This window comes from Chanos chanos, chromosome 3 (genome assembly GCF_902362185.1).
Source record: "Chanos chanos chromosome 3, fChaCha1.1, whole genome shotgun sequence".
Classification (NCBI taxonomy): Eukaryota; Metazoa; Chordata; class Actinopteri; order Gonorynchiformes; family Chanidae; genus Chanos; species Chanos chanos.
In genome coordinates, this window is record NC_044497.1 from 43,801,242 (window position 1) to 43,817,121 (window position 15,880).

Here is a 15,880-nt window from a genome sequence, read left to right on the forward strand (position 1 = left end):
TACAGTACAAATGCATATTTTTAGTGTTTACTGTTTGTGTTGTTTTATGTACTCGTGACAAGGCATAAACTTGCAAAAAGAACAACAACAACAAAAGCAGCAGCTTCAACAGTCAACATTTCTGCGGAGAAAACCACAAAAGATTTTGTCAAATTTACTTCCAACATGTCTTATGATGTACAGATGTACTGTACACTGTCAGAAAAATATATACTGCTGTTTTGAAACAGGAAAACAGTTTTTTTCACATCTTTTATTCAGTGTTAACCATAATGTTTTTTCCTTCATCTTAAACAGAGGTTGTCATTTACATATAAAAGATTTAAATCTTTCTGGAGAACTTTGAATCGGTCAAAACCAGCAACCAACCAAAATTAGCTAAAATCATATTTTACAACATCCGCACAACCAACAGTCTTGCCAAGTCTCCCATTCTCTCTCTCTCTCTCTCTCTCTCTCTCCCTCTCTCTCTCTCTCTCCCTCTCTTTCTCTCTCTCTCTCTCTCTCTCTCCTTCTCTTTCTCTCTCTCTCTCTCTCTCTCTCTCCCTCTTTCTCTCCCTCTCTTTCTTTCTCTCTCAGGTGAATAGAGTCTTTAAGGGGTTCAGGCAACTAAAGTAAGCACAGAGTTTGTCATGAGCACCCACATTTAAACACACACACACACTCAGACACAGACACAGACACATACACACACACACACACACAGTCACGTTCTGTGCCAGTAGCACAGGGAGGACCTTGGCTGTCTCTGGTGGACAAGGAGAGAGGTTTAGTGTATTCTGCCTGAGGGTGAGTGAGTTTAGTGCATTCTAGAGATTTGAGAACTGATACACACACACACACACACACACACGCGCGCGCACACACACACATACACACACACAGAGCCATGTTAGACCAAAACATGCAAAAGGTTGATGGTAATCAATCATGCCCCATTCATCATCTTCATCCTCATCATCATCCTTGTGAGCATTAGCACTATTTTTTTTTGTCCAGTGACTAAGGACCAAACTAGTGAACACACTACTGCTCCTGTGAAACTTGTCCCTGGAAGTCCATCCAAAGATACAGTCCAAGAAATTCCACACATATTGTTGGCTGAAATTTCATAAGAGAAACAACTCGACAATTAAACCTCTTCCTCTACTACCTCACAAAAGCTTCTTGTGCATGGATGATATAATTGTAGGTTTTGTGTGTGCGCGTGCATGTGTGTGTGTGTTTAACTCTGTTGTTCAGATACCGTAATTATGCTTATATATATGCCTGTCTGCTCTCTACTTTTACAACATCACCCACCACAAGCCACACCCACACTCCTGCCTCCTGCCAAACATCGCCACCACACATTTTGCCTTAAAATCTTAATGACAGACTGAGAGAGAGAGAGAGAGAGAGAGAGAGAGAGAGAGAGAGAGAGAGAGAGAGAGACAAACAGGGAGAGAAAGACAGAGAGAGACAGAGAGAGACAGAGAGAGAGAGAGAGAGAGAGAGAGAGAGAGTTGGGGAATGAGAATAAAGAGAGCACATCTCGTTTTATTTCCGGCGTTAGATTTGTCAAGAAAACTACAACAGTAAAATCCTCAGTTCACAGGGTGATGCTTGTATGTGTGTGTGTGTGTTTGTGCTTCTATGTGTGTATGTGTGTGTATGTGTGTGTCATTGAATGTGAGGTAGGACAGGATACTAATGCTGTGAACTGTGTGTGTGTGTGTGTGTGTGTGTGTGTGTGTGTGTGTGAGTCCTGGAGATGTGTGCATTTTTTGTGGGCTCTCGGTGAATGAGGTCATTCTTTTGAGGTCATTAATATATGAGCGCACGCACACACACACACGCACACACACACTCATACATACATACATACACACATACAAACATACACACAGACAGACATACACACATACAGTGCTGCTTGAATGTTGGTGAACCCTGTAGAATTTTCTATATTTCTGCATAAATACCTAAAACATCATCAGTTTTTCACACAAGTCCTTAAAATAGATAAAGAGAACCCAGTTAAACAAATGAGACAAAAATATTACACTTGGTTATTTATTTATTGAAGAAAATGATCCAACATTACATATCTGTGAGTGGCAAAAGTATATGAACCTCTAGTATTAGCACTTGATTTGAAGGTGAAATTAGAGTCAGGTGTTTTCAATCGATGGGTTAACAATCAGGTGTGATTGGGGGACCCGTGTTGATTAAAGAACAGGGATCTATTAAAGTCTGATCTTCATGACACCTGTCTGTGGAAGTGTATCATGGCACGGACAAAGGAGATTTCTGAGAACCTCAGAAAAAGAGGCGTAGATGCTCATCAGGCTGGAAAAGGTTACAAAACCATCTCTAAAGAGTTTGGACTCCATCAATTCATTGTCAAACAGATTGTGTAGAAATGGAGGAAGTTCAAGACCATTGTTACCCTCCCCAAGATTGGTCAACCAACAAAGATCACTCCAAGAGTAAGGCGTGTAATAGTCCACGAGGTCACAAAGGAACCCAGGGTAAATTCTAAGCAACTAAAGGCCTCTCTCACATCGGCTAATGTTAATGTTCATGAGTCCACCCAGGAGAACACTGAAGAAGAATGGTATGCATGCCAGGGTTGCAAGGAGAAAGCCACTGCTGTCTGAAAAGAACGTCGCTGCCCGTCTGCAGTTTGCTAAAGATCACATGGACAAGTCAGAAGGCTATTGGAAAATGTTTTGCAGACGGACAAAACCAAAATAAAACTTTTTGGTCTAAATGAGAAGCGTTATGTTTGGAGAAAGGAAAACACTGCATTCCAGCATAAGAACCTTATCCCATTTGCGAAACATGGTGGTAGTAGTATCATGGTTTGGGCTTGTTTTGCGGCATCTGGGCCAGGACGGCTTGCCATCACTGACGGGTCAATGAATTCTGAATTATACCAGCGAATTCTAGAGGAAAATGTCAGGGCATCTGTCTGTGAACTGAATCTCGAGAACGTGGATCATGCAGCAAGACAACAACCCTAAGCACACAAGTCGTTCTACCAAAGAATGGTTAAAGAAGAATGGAGAATGTTTTGCAACAGCCAAGTCAAAGTCCTGACCTTAATCCTATGGAAATCTTCTGGAAGGACCTGAAGCAAGCAGTTCATGTGAGGATCCCCACCAACATCCCAGAGTTGTTCTGTACGGAGGAATAAGCTAAAATTCCTCCAAGCCTATGTGCAGGACCGATCAACAGTGACGGAAAACGTTTAGTGGGAGTTATTGTTGCGCAAGGGGGTCACACTAGATACTGAACAAAGGTTCGCATACTTTTGCCACTCACAAATATGTAATATTGGATCATTTTCTTCAATAAATAACCAAGTGTAATATTTTTGCCTCATTTGTTTAACTGGGTTCTCTATATCTAATTTTAGAACTTGTGTGTGACAATCTAATGATGTTTTAGGTATTTATGCAGAAATATGGAAAATTCTAAAGGGTTCATCAACTTTCAAGCAGCTCATCAAAGGCAGTGCAAATGCATGAATGCTGGATATTCTATGTTTGGGACAAAAAGGGCAAAAAAATGTAATAATCATAACAATTATTACTGGCTGTTATTGTGGATAATTATCTTGTATATTTGTAAATTTCCCTCTCAGACCACACTCTCACTCTGAGTGTGTCAGTGTTGTACGTGCTAGCGGTGATTGCATGTGTTTGTACCAAGTCTGTGGGTCTCTTAGGGCCGAGCGTGTGTGTGTGTGTGTGTGTGTGTGTGTGTGTGTGTGTGAGTGAGTACACTGCTGATAGTGATGACAGTACGTCATTGCTGAGCGTGTGAGTGCCTTCTCAGTTAGGCATGAAAAGATGAATGACACTCTGTTATCACTCACATTCACACCCATGCGCAGTGATAGAATGAGAAAGAGAGAGAGTGTGTGTTTCTCAAACTAATCAAGCTTTACTGTGTATGTGTGAGTAGAAATTCCTTTAAAGAGGTTCCAAGAATACACAAAGAAACAGTGTTGACTCTCTCTCTCTCTCTCCCTCTCCCTCTCTCTCACTGTGTGTGTGTGTAAGATTTGATGTTTCCTGTCTTCTGTGCTGTGCAGGTGACTACAGTATCATGGGAAACATTTCTCAGATGTAAAAAAATTCCTTAGATGAACAGGGTTTGCTATGTCTGTATGAGTGTGTGTATGTGAGTGTGTGTATGTATGCTACATGTTTGTGCTATTTCTGCTTGTTTCCTCTATGTGCTGCTTTGTAATTAGTGGGGCTGTGCACTTCCCATTAGCGTGACAGTGCAGAGCCTCACCCATACTCACATCGTCTACACACACACACACACACACACACATACATACATATGTACATACACACCCCTCATTCTGCTCCTCTCCCAAACTGACGCCTTGCTTCCACCCCTCCTTAATCTTTCTCCTCCCAGAGCTGGTTGATAGAGACAAATAGCATCTGAAGTTTTTTGCGAGTTCATTACTTTGTTTCTGTAGGTCATAGCCAACTGATCAATAATGATGTGGCCGGAGAGCAGAAATGGTCATTCTCTATCCATTTCTCTCCAAGTCTCTCACTTTTCCTTCCTCTGACCCCTTTTTCTTTCAGAACTATCACCCCTCTCTCTCTCTCTCTCTTTTTCAGACAGAGGCTCTCAGTGTGATATTCTAGCAGTGGAGCACTGAAACCAAGAGAGCTACACAGGAAATTAAAATTAACACACATACACACACACACACACACACACACGCGCGCGCACACACACACACACACACACACACACACACACACACACACACATATATATATACATACACACACACACACACACACACACACACACACACATATATATATATATATATATATATATATATATATATATATATATATATATATATATGATGCTCATTATTTAAGGTAACCTAAAATACATGACTGCCAAGTTCACAGCAATATTCTATTTATCATTTGATTCATTTCACTCACGCCATTTCAAAGCTCTAATGAAATTCCTATTATTCAAAGTAAAGTTGACTATTTACTGTAGCTTACAGTAGAACTCAACAACAGTGTTTCAATGTGAAATGGACACAAGGCAAAATCCTACATTTTCCACCATCTCCACAGCACACAGATATAGTTTCCTCACGTGAACCCCTAAATAGCTTGTGTGTGTGTGTGTGTGTGTGTGTGTGTGCATGAGAGAGAGAGAGAGAAAGGTTATTTATGGTTGGTTAGTTTGATATTTTTGTGCCGTTGAAGTAAACTGTATACTGCAATCCAATTGGGTAGTTCTGTTTGCTTGGATGCTATTGGTTAATTCTATTTGCTTTTACGTCATTGGTTAGTTTTATTTGCCCAGTTGTTATTGGTGGCTTTTGTTTGTTGTGCCTTGAGCTGGTTCTGTGAGACTGATTTGTGTTTCCTGCCTTACCTGCCCTATTTTAAGGAAGAAAAAACCCTCCATTTCTTAAGTTCAAAATGCCAAGTGGAACTTTTCTGAATACTTAAAAGTTTTAAGTTGAACTTGAAGGCTCCTGTGTTTCTTTCTTTCACAGAAAGAGGAGCAAACAGGCTGTCTGCCCTTATTGTTGGTATTACAAAAATAAGGATAGTTTAGGAAGGAGCAACACTGTTCTTATGAGAAAAGTTCAGCATTTCTTCTATCATTGCGTTCTTCCCTAAAAACAAGTCTGTAGGGGTTTGATGCAATCTAAGTGCTGTTAAAGCGGAGTTTTGAGAGTGTGTGTATGTGTGTGTGTATGTGTGTGTGTGCATGTGATTGAGTGTGTGTGTGTGTCTGGGATGTGGAGTGGAGTGAATTTTGTGAGGTGGAGTTTGGGGGTGGGGGTAAGACAGTAATAAGACAACAGAATTCCTCTCAACTAATTTGGGGGATGGACATCTCTCCCTGAGGCTATGGACGCAGCCCACCATGATAACGATCATTACGAAGTGTGTGTAGGGATGCATGTGTGTGTGTGTGCGTGTGTGTGCGTGTGGGTGTGCGCTTGGGTGGGTGGATGTGCACCATCCACAGCAGGGGATGTGTCCCCTTGCTTAAACACAGACTTTACCGAAGAACCGACAGGAAAGTCACTTGGCAGTCTTCCTCTCTTGTCCTCTCCCTCAATACTGATTTCCATACTTCAAGGAATGAAGACATAAAGAGAGAGAGCGAGAGAGATGTAAACATACCCAAAATAAACACACACACACACACACACACAATGCTCCATACAGGATAAAAGCCTTAATCAGTGAAGCCATTGATTTCCACCCTTCCTAGGCAGCCCCACTTCAAACACACGGACTCACACTCAGCCTGAATAAATATGTGTGTCTTGGTTTTGGGTTGGGGTTTTTGTGTGTGTGTATGTATTTGTATATGTATTTCTAACTGGAGCTTTCATTAGGGTTTGGATATGTCCATTTACTTAGCACCAAGCAACATAAACAAACACACACAAAAATACAAACACACACACACAAACACACACACAGATTCCTCCCTCTCCTGTTTTTGCTTAAAGTCCAAACTAATTTAATGGCCCAATAAAGACATGACAAGGACAATCCCAGAAGATGGACGTGAATTTTTTTCTTTCTTTAATATATCTTTGTGTGTTTGTGTGTATATGTGGGTGTATGAATGTTAGGGTGTGAAGATGTATGTATGCATTTTTTTTTCTTTAATATACCTGTGTGTGTTTGTGTGTTTGTGCGTATAAGTGGGTGTGTGAATGTTAGGGTGTGTCTGGCTGAAATGAAAGACTTTGCGGCCAGAGACATACAGTGTCTAAAAGCAGCTCTGACGTCCTCAGCATCACAAGCCACCACTCATCACAAGAGCCACAAATACACCACACACACACACACACACACACACACACACACACACACACACATGCACACACACATACACACACAAACTTAAGGGGACAAAGGGTGGCACAATGTTACATAAGATGTTCCATATATTGAGATTTAGTGAGTCAAGAGGGACAGGTGGAGGAGAGTTGTGTGTGGAAGATAGTGTAGAGTAACCAGTTCAGGATCACAGTTGTGCAGGTCCATATGTGTTTATCTGCACACCAGCAAATCTGCCAAATCTGCAATAATCCTGAAATAATCTTTTTCATAGCTAGTTGTACATAGCCAGAATTACTAATCAACAGCCAACAGAGTGACAGCACCTGCTTCGGATGGACCAGAATGAACTTTACTAAGGAAAGGACACAAGCTCACTCCCCACTCACACACCCACTCACACACACACACCAGACACACAGAATGGTACAGGATTCTATTGTCGTACAGTACACACTACCCTTACATGTGAGGAGGAGAGAGTTTCATGCAAGTGGCGAGAGTTGACATAATTAAATAAAAGAAAAAAAGAAAATGAGTTTCACAGCCTAAATCCCTAAACACGACCACCGCCGCAGTGTGCACGCAATGTCAGTTATTTTTCTTTTACATTACCTCCCAATCTGAGACTTGTTAAAAAAATTACAAAATTATTTCCAGTCATGCATAAGAGTCCACGGCATAGGCTGTATCATTATCCAAAATGAACCCGTGTGATCACCCCCCCTCCGCCCCCCACCCCCATAATTTCGCGGACCTTTCAGCCTTTGACGCACTATTGTTCAGTTACAACATGTCAAATCAATAATTCAGCATAAAGACTTCAAATACGCTCAAGTCATGCAGCCATATTTTGGTAAAACTTTCAAAACAGTCATAAACATTTTCCACCGATACACTTATAACAAGACGAATCGAAGAGTTCTTAGACTTAAATGGTAATTTAATCCAAGTATAAAGAACAATTCATACGGCTCAATAAACTACTGTGATGTACACTGGCTCTCGAGTGTAGTACACTTGTGAGGGTTTTTGTCGGTGTCTTGATTTGTGTTGGGCTACCAGCGCCATCTACCGCTACGATTTTAGACTCACATGAATGTGCGCGCTTTCATTTTCCAGCCACCGAGTGCTTTGTTTACAAAACTGCGTAAACCCACAGTAAATTTTGAGCACTCTTAGATCTTGGAAAAAAAAGCATCCAAATAATCGGAATATTTATTTATTATTTATATATAGATTATATATATTTATGACAACCTAGTGAGTTGGCTGCAGTCCATCAATATATGCACAGACTATGATTATATCTAACATTTTATCCTAAATTCAAATTCTGTGAATAACCAAAAAGAAAACGTTGGACGAACGTAGAATGATTTTACATGTGTCCATAGTATGTAAAGGAGACCCAAGAAAGATCAGAACAGTAGCTTCGTTTTTAAAATAAACTTATAAACTAGGATTTGTCGTGGCAATTCTTACTCTAGCTCTCTTGTTCATATAACTTAAGTCAATTTCATGTGCATTGACACAACCGATAACTAGAGTCGAATGTTCAGTTACGTCCGTAAGGCTTCATTAACATATTTACTATTTTCCTCTTTTATGTTAACGTTCTGCGCACAGTCTGCGCAGTTTAGACCGACTTCAATGGGCCCCATAAAGTGAATTATCTCGATGACTTCAACATTTGAACATCATGGCGGCGAGCATAGAGACTTTATTGAGTGAAATCTCGGAGCTAGAGGATCCTATTGACGAGTTAAAAAGTCTTAGGACCGCTGTGTTCTCCATACCCCTGAGTGCTTTACGAGATACACCATGTTGCACTCGGCTGGATGTGATTTTTGCGCGCCTGAACACCACTGACAGGTTGGTAAATGGGGTTTGCTGAGTCAAGTCTTCCCGCAACATCGTTTGACACTTTAACTACTCTAGTTTAAGTTGACTTGAATGCAGTGTCATCACAAGTTCGTGCTGTTGCTCTGAGAATAAAATGTCAAACGGTAATGAGCGGTTGCTAAGGCAGTGTGCTAACTCTTGGCAAATACTGAGCGTTTGGGTGCACTGCGGCGCTGTCTTAGCCAACTTTTATTCATATCGTGTTTGTTTTTTATATGTGAGATTTTGAAGCATTTGTTTATGTCATCTGTCGACAGCAGACAGGGGTGTGTGTCTCGTTCCTGTAGTTAACAGGTGTGTTTTCATGCACACTTTGTGTGGAGCTAACCGTGTTGTCGACTATTAACAAATTTAGCTAATGTTGTGTTTGTTTGTATGAAATATTTAGTCATGTTCACTTAGGAATTTGCAACAACACAATGATTTAGGATACCTTTTAAGTATGTATTATGTGCCCACAAGAAAACAGGACGAGTTGAGATAGGGGGAGAGTCTTTATATTCAATTAGTTCTCGCGCCGTCTATTAAGCAAATAGTCAAATTGTGCATGTTAAGATACTGTTCACTACTAAAACAAGGTCAACAGTTCTCTGTTAGGGCAAGACTTGTTACGACCCTCTTATGATATAGTTTTCTCTATTTCTAGAGAGCAAATCGACGTGTGTGTGGAGGTTTTGGGTCGTGTTCTACAGGCTGTGGACCCAGTTCATGTGGCCCAGAACTGCAGGTCTGAGCTACAGATTGGACTGAACCATCCGCATCACGCTGTTAAAGTACTCACGCTCACTCAGGTCAGTGGAAGGCCTCATCTGCACACATCTGTCCATCAACCTGTTTCTCTATTCAACAACCATCTACCCGTCTATGCAGCACCCTTCCTATTTCAGAGTGCTTGCCCTAACCCATACCAGTGGTATGGCACATGTGCTGAATGTTCCACTGTTCCACCCATCCATACACCAGTATGACTTGTCTATCACTTCTTTTATATTGTTGAAAGCAAGTAAAGGTAGATGGATGGACAGATTGATAGATATAGCAAGGAATCTGGATTTTTCATTTATTTAAACACCACTCTCACATACAATCACTGAGCACTTTATTAGGGACGCTGTAATAACACTCGGTAGGGCCTCCCTTTGCTCTCAAAACAGCCTTAATTCTTCATTGCATGAGTTCAACAAGATGTTGGAAATATTCCTTTGAGATTCTGGTCCATGTTGACATGATTGCAGCACACAGTTTCTGCAGATTTGTCAGCTGTACATTCATGCTGCGAATCCCCCGTTGTACTACATCCCAAAGATGTTCTACTGGATTCAAATCCGGTGACTGGGAAGGCCACTGAAGAACACTGAACTCATCGTCATGTTCATGAGACCAGTTTGAGACGACTTTCGCTTTGTGACATGGTACAGTATCGTGCTAGACGCAGCCATTAAAGGACGGGCAAATTGTGGCCATGAAGGGATGCACATGGTCAGTAACCCAAGAAAGGTTAAGTCTAGGGCAACTGGACTTGGTTGTAGATTCTTGAAGATGTTTCACCTCTCCAAGATAACTATGACCTGGATGACTGAGAATCTTCACAGACACGGTCAGTTACAATACTCAAACAGGCGTTGGCGATGATTGATTGACACTAATGGGCCTGGAGTGTGTCGAGAAGACATTCCCCACAGCATTACAACGCCGCCACCACCAGCCTGGACTGTTGACACAAGGCAGGTTGGGTCCATGGATTCATGCTGTTGTTACAAAATTTTGCCACTAGCAGTGTCCCTCAGCAGAAATCGAGATTCATTAGAACAGGCTGTTTTTCCAGAACATGTTTTTCCAGTCTTCAAGTGCCCAGTTTTGGTGAGCCTGTGCCCACTGCAGCCTCAGCTGTCTGTTCTTGGCTGACAGAAGTGGAACCCGACATAGTCTTCTGCTTTTATAGCCCATCCGCCTCAAGGTTCAATGTGTTGTGCATTCTGAGATGTTTTTCTGCTCACCACAATTGTACAGAGTGGTTATCTGAGTTACCGTAGCCTTTCTGTCAGCTCGAACCAGTCTGGCCATTCTCCGTTGACTCTCTCAACAACAAGGCGTTTCTGTCCGCAGAACTGCTGCTCACTGGATGTTTTTCGTTTTTCGCACCATTCTGAGTAAACTCTAGAGACTATTGTGCGTGAAAATCCCAGGAGATCAGCAGTTACAGAAATACTCAAACCCGTCCGTCTGGCACCAACAATCATGCCATGGTCGAAATCACTGAGATCACATTTCTTTCCCCCATTCTGATGGCTGATATGAACATTAACTGAAGCTCCTGACCCGTATCTGCATGATTCTATGCATTGCACTGCTGCCACATGATTGGCTGATTCTATAATTGCATGAATAAGTAGGTGTCCAGGTGTTCCTAATAAAGTGCTCAGTGAGTCTATATGGCTGTATTTACATTTTTTTGTTACATATGCAGAAGCTTGTATGGAGCCAGTATGATCAGAATTCTCAAATACAGTGCAAAACAAGTGCAATACAGTATGACAGGAAAACACAGCACAGTATAAGGCGATACCACTTTCCATTTCACTTTCTTTATTTAACTGCACAGAGCAGGTCATTAATCTCAGTGGTTTTACAGAGCTAAAATAAAATGAAATAAAAAAAAAAAACATGTTCTGTAACTAAAGCTGTTGTTTTTGTTTTTCTTAAATGGACTCTGTAGTCAAAGTGTAATTTGATTTGATTTGTGTTGTGTGTAGATTGGGCGGATTGTGGGGAATTCTGAAGCTGTCACTCAAATTCTGAACAGTCCAGAGATTCTGCGAAATGTAATCCATTGTATCCGAGAAGAGAAAATGTCTGTGGCGAAAGAGGTACTCACACACAGGCTCATTTAAATGGAGCTGTTTTTAACTTAATTGAACTTTTATTTGTTCTGTTAAAAGTCACACTCATTTTCTGTCAAAAATTAGGTATCCATTCCAGTAATCCTGGTTTAGTGCAGGTATGGATCAATATGTGTGTTTTTGTTACCAGGCCATCTCTGCGCTGTGTAAACTGAGCAACAGCAAAGCTGGGTTGGATGCTCTGTTTCGTTCTGACCTACTCAAAGAACTCAAACGTGTGATGTCCACCAGTGACATCATCAGATACAGAGTCTACGAGGTAGCCCACAATCAAACTGTTTACATATCAGTCACACTGTTTATTTCTTAATTCATTCATTACTAGAGACAGTTTATTATTCTGATCATATTTGTGAGATTAGGATGAATCCACTTCATTCTAATTTGCTAACTTCTTCTGTTGTGTGCTAATCTCTCTCTCTCTCTCTCTCTCTCTCTCTCTGTAGTTGATAGTAGAGATATCATCTGTATCTCCAGTCTCTCTTGGTTATTGTGCTGATAGTGGTTTCCTATCTCAGCTGCTTGGAGAACTGACAGGAGACGATGTACTGGTCAGGTAATGCACACATACTTCTACAATAGCATGGTTGCAGTATACTAATAGAACTACTCTTGTACACCCAGGTACCCAATTATGTTTCTCTTAAACCATTCCTTTTCCGTTTATGTAAACCATTCCAGTGAATTCTTCTGTGTGTGTGTATGTTTGTGTGTATCAGGGTGACTGCTGTGGAGATGGTGACAAATCTTGCTCAGAGTCAACATGGCAGACAGTATCTGTCCCAGCAGGGCATTATGGACAAAATCTCCAACATGATCATCGCTGCTGAGTCAGACCCCTTCTCTAGCCTCTATTTACCAGGTGTGTACATGTGTGTGTGTGTGTGTGTGAGTCAAGCTGGCCCAGGATTGACCTTCATAATTTATGAATGTTTGAGGACATTGCAACGTTTTTTGTAGTAACTTCTTTATGGAAAATATCGCTATTTTTACAACTTTTTTTTTTAACCAAGTAAGATCATTTAATTCGATGAGAAAATATAAAGTAACTAATACTTAGCTAGCAATTTGACATACATACTTTGCATAGTGACTTAGCACTTAGTATCAAGTCAGCTGTTGATGGTAATAATGATAGCAATGTTGATAACCTTTTTTAAAAACTCCTTTTGTATTCGGCTTTGCCTGGGAGTTTTAGCAATACTTTCACACAGACAAAAGGCCAAACTAGGCAATTTTGTTTCCAGATAACAATAGTTATAACATTCAAGACCATATACTGTGTGTGTGAAATCCAGGCTAAGACCTCACATTCCAGGCCCAGACAATGACTGTGTGATTATAAGATTTAGACTCTAGCTTTAACACACACTCTCTGCTTTTCTGTGTCTCGCATAGTAAATATGTCATATTTGTATGTTATTTGAGTTACATGTGCCCAGACAGGGATTGGCTCAGCTCAGTAAACCTCTTGATTGCTGTCACTGTGTGCGTGCGTGTGTGTGTGCACGCGCGTGTGTGTGTGTTTTCCTGTGTTCATTTGTGACTGTCTGTCAGGGCTGGTGAAGTTTTTTGGGAACCTGGCAATCATGGACAGTCCACAGCAGGTGTGTGAAAACTACCCAGCATTTCTCAGCACTGTGTTTTCCATGGCGATGAACTCTGATCCAACGCTTACCCCTGTGGCTCTGGACACACTCGGGGTTTTGGGCAGCACAGTGGAAGGCAAACAAGTCCTGCACAAAACAGGTGTGTGGGAGTTATATTTGTTAGATCAGAAGTTTCCAAATGTTCGAACAGTCTCTTGGATGATATGATGTGATGTGATCTGCAGACTTGTTCTGTCTCTGGTGGTGAGAGAATTTTGAGAGATCATATACTAGTCATGCATCAGTATTTTGGGTTATTTTTTCAACTCACTCTCACTTCACACATTACATGCATTCCCTGTGTCAGAATACATCATATCCCAATAAAGAATCTATATTTGTCAAAAGTTACCTGTGTTAACCATCAGCATGTGTGTGTGCGTGTGTGTGCGTGTGTGTGCATGTGTGTGCGTGTGTGTGCGTGTGTGCGCGCGTAGGTGAGAAGTTTAAGTCGGTTTTGAAAAGGATCAGTCAGTTGGCAAGAGATGGCGCCACTGAGCTCAGAGTCCGCAGTCTGGAGGCCCTCGCCCTTTTGCTCACACTGCCTGTAAGTGTGTGTGTGTGCATGTGCCCGTATGGGTGTGTCCTTGTTAACAGTGAATATTCGATTTCAAGGTATACAGATGTGTGTGTGTGTGTCTCTCTCTCTCTCCCTCTGCTTGATATGTGTCTGTGTGTGGGTGTGTGTGTGTGTGTGAAGGTGGAACAGCAGACAGATGACCTGTTGTTGTTGACTGAGTCCTGGTTCAGCTGTCTGAGCTCTCAGCCCATGGATATGATCAGAAACATCAGTTCTCAGCCTTTCCCTGAGCTGCACTGTGGAGCATTACGCATCTTCTCTGTACGTACACCTGTCAGTCTGCACATACACGTGTTTGTTTAAAGAATCCAAAAAATCAGATACAAACTGGATTCATCTGAAGGCCAGTTGCCGTGTTAGACTCTTATTATTGTCCAGCCGGCTGAGCTGGAGTCGTGGACTCTTGTTCACACCAGGTGTTGTTGGATGGTTTTGTTCCAGGCCATTGCGTGCCAGCCGTGGGGGCAGCGGCTGATGGTGGCGACTCCGGGATTTGTGGAATGGGTTGTGGATCGTTCAGTGGGTGTTGGAAAAGAGGCGAAGGACTGTAAGTTTGAGCTGGTGGGGGCGCTGTTGAGTTCCTCCAGCACCCAAGAGATAATGGGTGCCCAAACATACCTACGACTGAGGACGTACCTAAAGGAGGGACCATACTACGTCAACGCCGTGTCATCTGTCACCACAGAGGGAGCGGACTGAGAAACAAAACCAAACACATACATACAACACATGTTCACGTACAGCCTAAAAACACAGACATGTACCACGACCACAGAACGAACCAACAGACACAGCAGAACTTTGAGTGAAACTGGAAACAAGAGTTTTTCAGCCAACTGCATTCCTTTATCATTCTTCACTATCTCTCTATCAGATCATCTCTCATCCAGGTGGTGTGGCCTTTCATCAGTCTATTAGTCCTAGCACCGTTTAGCAAAACATACAAACATACAGAATAGTAATATGTTGTAATGTTAATACACTTAAAGAAATGCTGCTCCTTTTGGCTTTTTGGGTTGTTGGATTATTATTAAAAAGTTGAAGTGATTCCTCTACAAGTGAATGAATATGTCTCATTTAGAACTGTATCTTCTCATCAAATCCCTGAGAGCAGAAATATGGTGTTTAGGGTTAGATTCTGACTGGTTAATTTAGGTGGTGCTGAATGAGGATGTGTGAGTATTTGTGTGACAGTAATCAGCTGGGTTATTTGGATTTAAAATGTAGAGACAAGAAAAAAAAAAAAAGCAAATGTCACAGAAATGTTTTATTTCAGTAATTCTTCCTTTTGGCATTCACACACACGAACAAACACACGCACACGGCTCACACAGTTACCATGCACTTGCTACATTACGGGTATGTGATAAGAGGATTGGTGCCAAACCTGAAATGGAAATGGAAGGTGACAGGTATTTACTGAGGTAGAAATATTGAATTGAAAATATATTAAAAAAAAATACTTTAGTCTTCTTTATAAAAAATTACAATACCCCCTCCCTCTCATTAACTGAATGTTTCTCATACACACTCTTTCACACACACACACACACACACACATACTCTCTCTCTTTTTCTGTGTCTTGCACACACATACACTTGCTCACTATTGAAATATATCTGCACATTTATACTGAAACAGATATAGAGATAGAGGCAGGGTGGCACTTTGGTCTGTTTTTCTGACTTCACACAGATGTCTGTCTGTGCTTTAAGGTGGACGTTGTTAGTCAACTTTTTCTATTAATAGAAAAAATATTACTAATGATTATTCAAGTTAGAGAGAAGTCCAGTTTCCACCTGAAAGAAGTATGCAAACCTTAAATCGTGAGTAGAAGAGAAGAGAGGAATACAGTTGGCTGCAGGAGTAGAGAGGATGACAGGACATTTTCCGTATGTACCTTTGATGATGAGGTATTCAGATGCTGTTTTGTAATGTGGTGTTATGATGATTGGCAGAAGACTGTCAGTGATTACCTGCTG

At 41.4% G+C, this 15,880-nt stretch overlaps 1 protein-coding gene across 2 annotated transcripts; it reads left to right on the forward strand.

Moving 5' to 3' along the window:
* Nucleotides 1-8,562: 8,562 nt before the first annotated feature.
* Nucleotides 8,563-14,860, forward strand: psmd5 (proteasome 26S subunit, non-ATPase 5). Of its 2 annotated transcripts, XM_030769251.1 has the most exons (10): nt 8,563-8,738; nt 9,415-9,559; nt 11,522-11,635; nt 11,799-11,927; nt 12,115-12,224; nt 12,388-12,530; nt 13,226-13,417; nt 13,755-13,864; nt 14,018-14,158; nt 14,339-14,860. In XM_030769251.1, exons 1-10 carry the CDS (start codon nt 8,566-8,568, stop codon nt 14,594-14,596), a joined length of 1,515 nt encoding a protein of 504 aa, XP_030625111.1. In that variant the 5' UTR covers nt 8,563-8,565; the 3' UTR covers nt 14,597-14,860. The 2 variants fall into 2 exon arrangements, with proteins under 2 accessions (XP_030625111.1, XP_030625110.1); XM_030769250.1 differs by lacking the exon at nt 11,799-11,927 and having other exon boundaries at nt 8,566-8,738.
* The last annotated feature ends 1,020 nt before the right edge of the window (nt 14,861-15,880 follow it).

Excerpts from the sequence above, each read along its gene's own strand:
- psmd5 (XM_030769251.1), top strand. The coding sequence starts at position 8,566 with ATGGCGGCGAGCATAGAGACTTTATTGAGTGAAATCTCGGAGCTAGAG. Across the intron at positions 13,865-14,017 it reads CCCTTTTGCTCACACTGCCT|GTGGAACAGCAGACAGATGA; the intron begins GTAAGTGTGTGT and ends GTGTGTGTGAAG. Across the intron at positions 14,159-14,338 it reads GAGCATTACGCATCTTCTCT|GCCATTGCGTGCCAGCCGTG; the intron begins GTACGTACACCT and ends GTTTTGTTCCAG.